A 12,663-nucleotide genomic window follows, 5' to 3' on the forward strand; every position below is an offset into this window, starting at 1 on the left:
TTTCCACAAAAAGCTATACTTCTTGAAAACACTGCAGCTGTAGCAAGAGCTGCACAGACCACTTTTGGCTAGCTGTTGGATCAGCAGTTTGTACTGCACAGAACAGAGAGCTGCGGCAGCGCTGAGCACTTGGAAGTTGAGCATACAGCAGCACTGCCATGTACCTGAAAGAGTTTTTTTATTAATAGGGAGTTTTGCAGCATGAAGGAACTGAATAAAGTGCTGTCAGACTGTCTCCAAATGCTTTGCAGATACCGTATTGCCTGGCCATTCACCCTTGGCACACACAACTTCGTTAACATGCAACTGTACAATGTATTTATTTATTTATTTATTTAAAATAATAAATAAATGGAAGGAATAATAAAGGAATGCATCTGGGATATGGAAAAATCTAGCACTGCTCTGTCTGCCTGCCTGCCTGCTTTATGCACAATTTAATAAAGAAAAAGAAAATTATTTTAATGAAAGTCTGCTAAATGCCAATCAATTCAGCATTACTAAACCCATGTTTAGAACAACACAGGAAATCACGGTGCAGTTACTATAATCTAATTACAGCAGAATTCCCTTGGAAAAGAATATGACCTATGAACTTCTTTCATTCCAATCGGTGTTTTTGAAACTCTAGGTGAGCTAGTGGGGTACTTGGATGGTTCTAAATTTTAAAATTTAAAACAAAATATGGATGTTAGAAGAAGCCTAACAAATACATGGCTGTGATTAGCTTCTATTAAAAAAACAACAGAGAGTGCCTTTTTGAACCTAAGATACAAACTCACAGTCAAAACCAAACACACACAGAGACACAAACCGCAAACCCCCAAAAGGTATATTCAAATAATGAAAACCAGGAAATTACAGATTAATTTTCCATTTAGTAAATTACCCCACAGCAGAACTCATACCTCTTAAGCTGCATTTTATGTCTCTCTCTTATGCAGAAAAACAATCTGCCATCAGGAAATTCCTGTGTGTTTAATTTGATTGTATTTGGAAAAATACAATTTATTCTTAGAAAAATAAGCACCATATAAGGTCAGATCAGAGCACGGCATGGAGAATGCCTCATGAGTCTTATGCTTTCAGATTTCTACATGCATTTAAAACGCTGGATCTCAAGGTCTTGAAACAAGCTACTGAAACAGCAGTGATAGTTTCCCACACTGCTTCACTGACCTCCACGTTTGAGACTGGCAGAGTCCAACATAAATACTAGTAATCTGGTTAGGATCTAAAACTGCAGCCCTCACGCTGGGATTTTCCACATTTGCAGACACTAAACAGAAAGGAGTGCAAGATGACAAAACCTCATTTCTCAGAAGTCTGTACTTCCAGAAAAAAAACATAACAGATGATAACGCTGCTAAACCAGGATTAGCAAACTTGAATTGACTTCAGGAAGCTGAAGGCTATTTCTGCACGCAGAGCAATTCAAACAGGTATCTTCCCAGATACCCTTCTTTTTGAAAAAGTAACTATGACACTGGTATCCCAGTTTTTGCAGGGTAGCTTACAGCAGCTAGGCATCTATACCACTTCCAAAAAGCAACCTGGGTGCCAGCCCCCTCCACCTTAGGGAATTTGAACCTCCAGCTCATTATCAGTGTGTCCTAATCACCAAAGCTTTCTGGAACACGAGCTGGAGATGAAGCTGGAAGGGAATTTGCCACTTCTGTCGATTCCAGATTACTGTGCAATTAGCAGCAAAAACCACACGCAGCAGCAACACCTGCGTTAACACTGAGCTGCCAGTCTGCCTGAGGAGCTGCTCCGGGACCTAAACATTAAGTCTGTATTTCTGCAGTCATAAATTACATAGGATTGAAGTGGGCTCAATTTGCCTGAAAACTGCTGTCTGTATCTCAGTTTTTAACAGCAACTGAGAAGGCAGTGGAAGCGCTTTGTGAGTGGAAAAGCTCCCGGTCAGAAATGCCCCCTTACCTTTAGCCACTGTTCCGCCTGCTCTTTGCTCTGCACTGCCAGAACCAGGGCATCTGCTCCTTGGTGTGAGATTTTCAGCTCATGCTTCTTCTTTTTGCTGTCTTTGGGAATGTATGTGATACTGCAGTCATTCAGGAGCAGTTCCATCTGGGGCTGCTGGTCCTTGGAACTTTTGTAACACTAAATAAATGCAAAGAAAGTTCAAAAGTTAGATATAACTTTTCTGAACCTTGGGGGAAAGCTGTTATTATATGGAAACGCTGTTTTTTAATTTTAATGCTTTTCACACATCCCTTTACCTCATACCACAGAGTTCAGCCAATGCCAACTTTGCATTTCTCCTTCTCATCCCCTCTGTAAAAGCAGAATTACTTCCAGACTGACATTGACAGACTTCTTCTATTGCAGGACAGGTAGAAGATATAGAGAGCATTAAGCTTCTCTATGTTATCCTTATGACTCAACCTTGACCTTGATCAGGTAGGAAGAGGGAGATATAGGGTATCTGTTCACAGAATAAACTTGTACAGTTAATGACTTTAAAGCCCAGATGTTTACCCTGCCCTCCATCAACAGCCCAGCACACCAAGGCAAATCTACATCAGTGCCTACACACTGCAGCTGCAGGGGCAGTGGCACATGCCTCGCTCAGCTGTTCTTTTTCTTCAATATTGCCACAGTGTGGAAAGGGGGCAAAGCCCCACTTTTTCAGCTAATACAGTTTAATAGTCATTGCACGAAGCTGCATAAATCTCCATGTTAGTTTACTTTGTAAGCTCCTGACTAAAACTATATGACTTACATATATGTATATGACGATGTTTTTTTCTCTCATTAGTAAATGCTGTCAATTAACAGCCATTTCATGCTGGATCACTGGTGACCTGCTCTAAGTTTGAATTGGTGATCTAAAGGTGAAGGGTTCCACGTTGCATCACTTGTCCTATAAGACCCTAACCCTATACCCACCTTCCAACACATCAGGAGAGCTGAGGTTCCTAAAGCTGTCATAGTGCCAGACTACAGAACATTTAACTGTGTATATGAACATCCAGTTATTTTATATATTTATGTAAATCGGGCTTTCACTCTTACAAATAAGCACGAAGGCTAAGAAGGTATCTGATTATAAAGAGGTATCTGATAATAAAGAATGTATCTGATAATAAAGAAGACTAATTATTATATGCATACATAGAGTATAAATGAGAACAGTAAAAAGCACAAAATTTTGCATGTCTGTAGCAGTGTTCATGTCATGATGCAACTGTCAGGAAGACAGTAGCTGTTAAAAGTATGTTATAAACACTGTAATTTATGCTGAGTAAATACAGCTACTCTAAACCAGCCTCTGCAGATCACTCATAATCTTCATTCCCTCTCCAAAGTCCATTAACTCAAAGTTTCCCTAGCTTGGTCACAGATTTTAAGTTTGTAACATTAAAAAAATATTGTTTTCAAGCTATGAAATCTTGAAAACATACAAGACTAGTCACTTGAAGCAGCAATAAGCAGCATAGAATTCCCTTTATATTCATTTAAATATTTTAATTACAAATATACATCACTAAAACTGAAGTATCTATATATTAAAGACTAAGTAAAAACAATTCCCTACAAAAACTGATTTCTAATGTCTAATTCTAGTTAAAATATTTTGGTTTTATGATGACAGTTGCATTTATAACACAAGCAATTACTAATCCCTAAGAACATATATTTGTTTTACTTGCATATCTCATAAGTTAAATGTCTAAGTCCTCCTTCAAACAATAAACCAATCTTGTGTAACTTGGTATTAGACTCCTATTGTGATTTTTATTTTTTTAATCCCCATTACAGAATTACTGAAAAACAGTCCCTATAAGGAAATTAAAACCTTTTCAGACCACACATGTGGCTAAAGGAAATGAAAATAGAAAAAATAACATATTTCTACACAAAACAACAAACATAATTGTAGAAGAAATATTGTGTGACTTCAGAGAAAAATCTGACTCTTTCCCTCTTTCTGTCTTTTTCTTCAAGCTATTATCAGACAGTCCTGAAATTTGGTATGATCCTGATATATGATGCTAAAAATGTGGGCTAAGGATAATGGCATTATATCAAAATATATAATAAAAACTGAATCAGGATTAACATTCTAGTCAACATTTAAACAGAGGACAATACAAAAATTAAATCCTCAGTAACCACTGAAAACTGGCAAATTCATTCAAGCTGTATTTTCAGAAACCTCTACTTCATACCTTGCTATTCTCTATACTGCCATAAGCAAAAATATACTTGGGAAGTGAACACACCTAAGCTACATTGTGCCAGTGTAGAATGCTGAGGTTCTACAGAAAATGTTCTATCACTTGTTAATCAGCTTTTAACATTTGTGATACTGCAGTAATTATTAGTTACATGATTAGTAACAACTGTTGGAAGCACCAGACAGGAAGGTAGGGAGTGCTTAAGACCCCAACATATTTAGTACTGTAAGTATTAGTTCACTTATAATGACACAGAAATAAGTGTTCCCCTCTATTAGGCTCTCTTTTGAGAAAATAAAAATATATCAATCGCCAGATAATTATAATTTACTAACTTACGCAATCTTTTTCTGGTGCCTCCAATCAGAAAGAAACATAACAGATTTGCTTAAGGAACAAATACATCCACTTGTTTCTTTCCTTTCTATAATGCAGCTGTGCATCATGTGAATACTGCATCTGTAATTACCGCAGAACAGATGGCAAAGGTTTAGTTTAAAGTGTATACATTACCACGGCATATGCTGCCAAGTGAATTCTCAGCCTAACAAGGAACTTTTCTCTCCAGCGGTCTGATCCAACAGTTCATATACAAAGCTCCCTATGAGTTTTTTTGTCCGCAGGGAATGAAAGATTGGATTTACAGTTTCAGCAATTTTTTTTCCAAATTAAATATGTCAGAAGATAACAGGCCAGGCTTTCTTTCTAGTGTCAGGGAACTGCCTGGGTTTAAGTTTAAGTGCAATAAAAATCAAAGTTCCAAGTGGCTAAAGGATACACTTATAATTTCAGTGCTTCTCTGCTTCTTGGGTAAATCATGACCAAACTCTTTGGTAAGGCCACTGTTTGCAGAACATATTCCAAAACCCAGATTCTTGTAAAAAATAAGTACATCATCTAAAAGGTACAAAGAAAATATAGCTAGATAAAAATAAAAATTACCAGTAGTTTGTTTTCTTTGATAACACACAGTAGTTTGGTCCATTGCCCAAATCGTTTCTTTCTAAGGAGGAAGGCACAGATTTTGGCATCCTTCACCAGATCCATAGAGGCCTCCTCAGAAGGCCACTGATGTCTCATTTTCTTCCCCTTTCCATCCTCCTCCTCTTCATCGTAGGATTCGTAAGAGCTGCTCATAGCATCTGAGTCATAATCTTTAAGAAAAGCATGAAAGTGTCAAATTAAAACATTATAGCCGTGAAGCATACTGAAATAATGGAAAATATCAACAGGGTACATTTTAAGTTAAGGCTTTTGAAAGTCAGCCACGAACAAATTACTGTCTCAGTGCTTAGAAGTATCAATACATTAAGTTAATTGAATAAGATGCTGCTCCATTATGAAACTTTATAGAAGACCCATACTGACACCATGGGGATTTTAATTGAAAGAATAAGCTGGCAATACATAGCTAGAATTTTAGGTAGTGTTTTATTAACTTCGAAATACTATTTGGTAGATACCTTCATCTTTTGTAATTCTTTTACACAGAAACATCTTCATCTTGCCCTATCACATAACACAAAATGTAGGCTCAGAAATGTCAGTATTAGTACAGCATGTTAAGAAACAAACACTGAATATGATGAAGGTCACAAAAGTACATCACAGGGCATTATCTACCTATCATAACACTTCATATAATTCTCAAATACAGCACCTGCACTGACACAATTAACGCTGAATAGACAATGCTGTTCCTTGAACTCTAGATTCTGCTGGAGTCGAAGGCTTTCTGCCAAAATAAGTTTTGTTATGTGCTTTGCCTAAAATCCTTAATCCTGCTCCCAGTTTGGTGATGGAATGGCATGATTCCTTTTTAATTAAACAGTTTGCTCAGGCTTTCCATTTTCAGTGATGCAGTCAGCTCCAGCAGTTCCCTCAACTACAAACCCAATTTGCCATTGTCACAGAACCCTCTCTTCCACCATCCATACTAATTTATTTCTTTGTGTGGGTATGTAGATAGAAAGCCCTTCAGATAATAACACCTGAAGGCATGACGGCTATCCACTGGCACATGCACCCGTGGAGGAAAATTGCTTGGAATATTTTTAACAGCTGAAATTTCATCTAAACATTTCAAGTAGACTTTGATATATTTTTAGGCCAGAAGTTGGAAGAAAATCTCTCATTTGCTTTAGCTGGGTATTTAGGACACTGTTGGGAGGTAGGAAGGAGACCTGGGACAAATGGGAAGAGGACAAGAGAGTGGATTGCTGGAAAGCTCATTCTACGTCAGCTCCTCCCTACGTGCATGGCCAGAATGGGATATAGCCAGACCTCACATCTCCCGAACAAGACTAGATATTCCAATCCAATTTGTGGTTTCACAAAAGCGTACAAAACAGTGTATCTTCATCGCAAAGTGAAATGAAAATAAAATTTGAAGGTCTGGAAACTTTTTTTTTTTTTTAAATTAAATTGAATTGCCATCTTCTGTCAATTCCATGGCGCATTTGGTTTAGGGCAGCTCCACGTGAGCAACTGGTAAAAGCCTCAGATGATTGTCAATGGGAAAACACTACACTTTTTCACTTGCATTATAAAAATCAAGAGAAAGATGGAAAATTTTGTTAGATGTTTAAGCTGACAGACTGGGAAACATTAATTTCAGAGTATTTATTTTTGCGTATTTGTTTAAAAGAATGTGTATGATTTAGTAGAACTTGCCACTTCATCTCTTCTTTCTTCCTCCCCATGAAGCAGGAAAACGTCCTGAAGAAAAGCCTGTCAAAACCAGAACCAAACCAAAACCTTCTCCCCGCTCCCCCAACCTCCTTTTGGAGTGGCTATCCACAAACTTCACACAGAAACACCAGGAAATGCTTGAGAGCTCATGGACCAGTCTCAAGCACACAGCAGCATGCCAGTCTGTTCAAAGCCAATGATTCATGTGGTGTCATGAAGATGTAAGGTCTAGTCATTAAATTAGTGTCTTCAAGAAGGCCTTCTCCCAAAGACACAGGCTAAGGGACAAGCTGCCATAACCTAAAGTTGCTGTCTCTCCGAGAACTTCATCTTTTAACTCCTCCTTTTCCTTTTCCAAAGAGAAATATTTAGATGCCCATAACCTCCTCAGCCCTTTCCTGAATTTAGTACTGATCCTTGTTGCAGCTGTGCCACACTGTCGCAATGTTCACCTTGACGTTTGCTCCCTTTCTATGAGACTATTTTACCTCATTTGTGATTTTCTTCTAGTCTTGGCAATAATAGTATTCTGAAACTTTTTTTTTTTTTTTTTAAGGTAAGAAGCAGAAGTCACTACTCATATCTTGAGATATGGAAATACTACTCTGTTTGATTTTTTTTTTTGTTTGTTTTCTGTTTAATTACTAATAAGATATTTGGTCCAAAACTGCAGGAGTGTCTGGGGGCTAATTTTCATCAGATCAGCTGGAAATGTGACTGTACAGGAGGGACACTCCCCAGTATAGCCTTCCCAAGAGAGTGGCACTGGGTCATTTTTCTACACCCTGAGTAAACGCTGGAGAAGGGATGTTTGCATGACAGAGTCAAAGACTTTTCTATCGGAGGTTGGTCTATCAAATATGCCTTCCCCATCTGCATTTTTAAGTGCATCAATCAAAAGGATGCAAAAACTGAATCTGTTTTAACATGCTGGTTTTCCTTCTTCTTTAGGACATGGTTTAGCCTTTTCATATTGCAGAAAAGAAGGTTTCACCTTGGATAAATTTACCAGTCATCTATTTGCCATATATCAAAAAGTTGTTTTGCTACTTACCATGAACCCCATGGAATAATCTCGGCTTCTTTTCAGCAAAATTAATGGGTTAGATCATTGCTTTTTTCCTCACAACAATAATTTTTTTTCTTACAGCATGTTTTACCAGTTTCAAAAAGATTAATTGTAGGATGTCCTGATTCAGACTTCAAAGTAGAGATTGAAATTCTGTATATTAAATATCCTACAGGTACTTCCTATGTGGCTCACGTGCAGTCCAAGTGCAGATTTCGTGTTAGCCATCAATTGTATGATCAGCAGGGGGACTCGGCTGGCACAGCAGTTGCAGGTTCATCCAAATATCTGTTTATAGGAGGATGAAAGCCAACAGGAGCTGCTGAGGATCCCACCCTCTAACGGGATCTCTGGGGACCTGCTGCCATATCCTGCCCATTAACTGTTCCTCATGTTTCTTCTCTTTCTGGTTTGTGGGACTCTTGGCCAGAAGAAGAGTTTGCTGTGTGACTCACACCAGGAAGGATGACCACCTTGGAGCACTCCTATCATCCTCGCTGAGACTCTGTGGCTCTTTGCCACAACCCACCTCTACTCTTTGTTTCTCCAGACTGCTGCACCATACCCAAAACAAGGCTTTTGGGCTCTGAGACACAAACCAGGACGCTTAGAAAAAGTGAAAAATGCCTTTCCAAAACCAAGTGGCTTTATTCAGCCTATTAAAGCCTCCTGAGACTCTGGATGCACTGATACAACACTCCAATGCTGTTAATCTCCTTTTTTTTTTTTTTTTTTTTTTTTTTTTTTTTTTTAATCTTCTGCATTTTCTGATTGCTCTACCTTCTTTTGACACTGCCTTTTCACCCTTCACCAAAATTTTCCACTGTTAAGGGGTGAAAATCACATTACTTGTAACAGCATATTCCAAAGATTAGTCTGTAATAATTTAGGCACATTGTGCCGACCAGGAGCTTTTAATAAAGTGAGAGTTATCAGACAAGGCATATACAGCCTTGTTTTCATCTACCTGCAAGTGTTTGTTTGCAGATTACAGGGATCTGGGGAAGTGACGGATATTTCATTCTCTGGTATGTAAGCCTCTTTGCTACTGACATTACAAAAATATCCATAGGCATATAGCCCAACAGTTGTTTAGCAGTTTATTCTTGCTTCTTTTAGTGCTTCTTAAGGTCTTCTCTATCTCAAACAGGCAAAACAGCTAACGCTACATCTTTGGTTAATACACTGCTTCGGTGGCTTGTTTTAATTATCACACAACTGGATTTAGTGGAAGTTTTGCTTGAGTGGAAATATATTACTAATGGCACAGCGAATTTAAAAGTAATTTAATTACCAATGAAGAGTGGAATACTTTTAACACAAATTAAAAGGGATGATAAGGAGTTCAGGACCTAAGGAAATATAGCAAAATCACAGCAAGTGAGATGGTAAGTTACACTAATGGAGCTTTAAATGCCTGGATATCGGTACTTAAATTACGGAATTTAATCAACTTTTAAGGCTGACATCCTAAATATTTTTATGGATTTGGACAGCTAAGTACAGTAAAAAATCAGTTTCATATTTTGTCTGTTTTTTTCCCTAGATGATCCTTTAGTAGTGCTATTAATATTTGTACTATTAATATTTTTCTGCCTAACCATGGCTGCTGTTTAATGACAAAACACAAATCAGCAGTTCACTGGATTACAGGGTGTAGCAGGACCACCCTGCAGCATTTCAAGGGAGGAGATGAACAGAGGAGTGATGCTGCTGCTCTGCTAAGACTGTATTTTCCTTCACTTGCTCTAAAGTATATTAAATTCTTTCTTACTTTTCATTTCTTAGGTAAATTCTGAGCTGCCAGATAACCTCAGTTTGTGCAACATACAAACAAATAATGTTCTAAGGTGAGCCCTATGTATGTTTTAAGAACAGAGATATTAATTTGTTCTGGTTCAAATAATAAAAATGGGTATAAAATGGGGAAGACATGCCTTTAATCTTTGGGCCACAGAAATAATGACGAGTGACATATCAGCCATACACAAGTAATAAATTACTCCAGCCAACAAAAAAGCAGAAAAAAAGAAAAACTTCGCGATTTTTTGGTACATAATGTCCTGTTTACTGCCTCCGTGTAAATGCTCAAAGCAGTCATTTCAGTGTTTCGGCAGTGTGCTCTCAGCACAGCTCCTCTTAAGTGCACATGTCTTTGGGTAAGTATCTGGACATGAGAAAGAGCATTTGTGTGTGAAGAAGGACGCTCCTTCTGGTGGTCAGTTAGGAGGTAGCCCTCTGCTTTTTGCTCTAAATGAGTAGCCACAAAAATAATGTCATGTGCATCAAATATGGCTTGTGGGAGCCAGCATGGTTGCTTTATCCCTTTCCACAATGGGTCATCAGAAATGCTGCAAATCCCATCTTTCCAATGATTCCCTTCTTTTTATTTGTCTACTTTAGCAAGTAATTCAGTGCAATACAGGGATACCAGTAGATCTGCAGATCAACACCGCTTTCTGAGACCTCTACAATCACAGTATTGTGAGCTTAGAGGGGTTTAGCCTGGACAACATTTAACTCAGGACTCCTGGTCCAATGCCCCCACCATCTTTGTGGTTGAAAGCTGTGCAAAAAAGCAGTGGCTGATTTGGACCCTGTATCTCCAATAACAGCTGGAACATATTTATGTGCACCTAATTATGAGCTCCAGGTTTAGCTTCCTCCAAAAGGAGCCTGGTTTGTGCACAACAGAACAGTTCTGCAAACCAAACCAATGCACGGCCGATGAGGATAACCAAAACTGGTGCCAAATGGTCTAAGCCACGCTTATGACCCATCACCACTGCAGTAATAAAGATGTAGCTGTCAAATACTAAAAAAGCTGAAGGACACTGGAATTACCAATTGCTCAGAAAATGATCTGGAAATATATTACTCACTGGAAGTGATATACTCAGGAGCCTTCCCAGGACTAAGTGGCACCGCCTCTTCGTAATAGCCTTCAGGAAGGGAAGATGTTGGTAGTGGTGGAGGCCCATTGTCTGGTGGCTAAATGAAGAAAAAAAAAGAAAAAAATATTACAGACCAACAAGGTGTTAAATTAAACATGGTTAGAACGTGCTCGCAATCAGTGCTAATGTCACCAGCCTTATAGACCCGATGTCTGCTCTTGTGACTGTTTCTTATGTTAACTATCTCTAAAGGCAAGACTCTCGAAGGGTGAATTGGATGCTGTCCTTTGAATAAGGCGTGTTCTGCTGGGTAACATCTTTTAGAAGTGAAACAGGTCTAAATCTAAACCTCAAGTTCCTCTTAGGTCGTTATCATTAAACAATAATAAGTAGAGGTTGAGATTTGAAGCAATAAAGTGACTTAATCATGCTTCATGACCTTTACCTCCACTCATGATGAAGCAGAACCTTCCTGCATGTCCTCCGAGTCCTTTGGGGATACAAACACAGTAGGATCCTACTTGCCACTGCTAAGGATGGCAAAATCAAGAAAACAGCTAAGCTCTTTCTACAAGCATTAAGCGGTAAAAATGTTGAAAAGATATAGCTCTCTTTTTAAGAACTAGAAATCTGAAGGGTCTATGTAGGAAAGAGATTTCTTTGCATATACCACTTAATAGTGTTAAGGCTGATTTATTAGTATTTTACACCTAAAATAACTTGTATTACAGCAGCACACAACAGTTTGGTTGCACATTTTAGAAAAGTTAAATAGCCTGGGCTGGCAGAGATAAGGACAGATAATTTAGCCCATATTTTCAAAATGTGTTTTGTTTTTCAATGGCAAAACAATTCTTAATATAGACATTAATTTTTAAAATGCTATTTCTACATAGTGAAAACTGAGCTACATCCAATGAAACATTTGGAACAGCAAGAAACTATTATCTGACAAAATAAATATTTCAAATACCAGGTCAAATTCTAAAATGCTTCTTTTCTAAATATAAACCTGCTTTAAATTTTAAACTGACTGACTGCTGGTATGTTGATATAGTAACAAAGTAAATTTAGTACTCTGTGACTTCTTCCATATGACTATACTGATCTATTTCTTTAACAAGTACCAAAACAACGGTATTTTATAGAACTCATTCATATTTGCCACAGGCTTTTAGTTCTGTATTTTCGCATTAGAAAAAATACTGAAGTCTTTTTCCAACACCAGCGGCTAATTGTACTATTACAAAAATGTAACTTGTAAGCAGAGTCTCATTTCTGCAGTAACATTTTTTTCAATACAACTTTCTCTTTTTTCATGTAATGAAAGAGATGTAACAGTGTTTGTCTGCATTAGACTGATCAAGTCTAAACTCAGGGAACAGAGATAATGAAGTAAGAAACTAGTCAGGGTGGGCTTTGGTCATGGTCACACACAGACATTTCTGGACTGCAGCTCAGGTGGGCTGAACAGTCTAGCAGGGGCACAGAGCCTTCTTCCACATAACACAGATGAAGCCACAGTGACTATAGTCCTCTTTTGCTATAGAGCTAAAGTTACGTGGGAGAAACCTGAGCTTTAATAACACATGACATTAGCTGTAATGAAATTATTTCTGTGGGCACACAGAATATTTCTGGATTCATCTTTGCGTATTTCAAAACTAGACATCTCCAAATCTCATTACCGATTACACACCTACTCCAGACATCTTGTTCTTAACAACATCAGCAAGAAAAGTCCCACCCTTGGTGTGCTCTGCAGCTAAATTCATATTGAGTAGGTTATTCCACCTTGCAGAAA

At 38.1% G+C, this 12,663-nt stretch overlaps 1 protein-coding gene across 3 annotated transcripts in view; it reads right to left on the reverse strand.

The window, feature by feature from the left end:
- Window positions 1–12,663, reverse strand: part of AFAP1 (actin filament associated protein 1) — a 121,518-nt gene that overhangs the window by 38,107 nt on the left and 70,748 nt on the right. For all 3 annotated transcript variants that reach the window (XM_037385475.1, XM_037385468.1, XM_037385482.1), the window contains exons 4-6: window positions 10,848–10,956; window positions 5,148–5,359; window positions 1,945–2,124 (exon numbers count right to left, since the gene is read on the reverse strand). In XM_037385475.1, the coding sequence (XP_037241372.1) occupies window positions 1,945–2,124; window positions 5,148–5,359; window positions 10,848–10,956 (501 nt within the window). The remainder of the gene's footprint in view (window positions 1–1,944; window positions 2,125–5,147; window positions 5,360–10,847; window positions 10,957–12,663) is intronic.

The sequence above is a fragment of the Falco rusticolus genome, chromosome 1, assembly GCF_015220075.1.
Source record: "Falco rusticolus isolate bFalRus1 chromosome 1, bFalRus1.pri, whole genome shotgun sequence".
In the NCBI taxonomy this organism is placed as follows: Eukaryota; Metazoa; Chordata; class Aves; order Falconiformes; family Falconidae; genus Falco; species Falco rusticolus.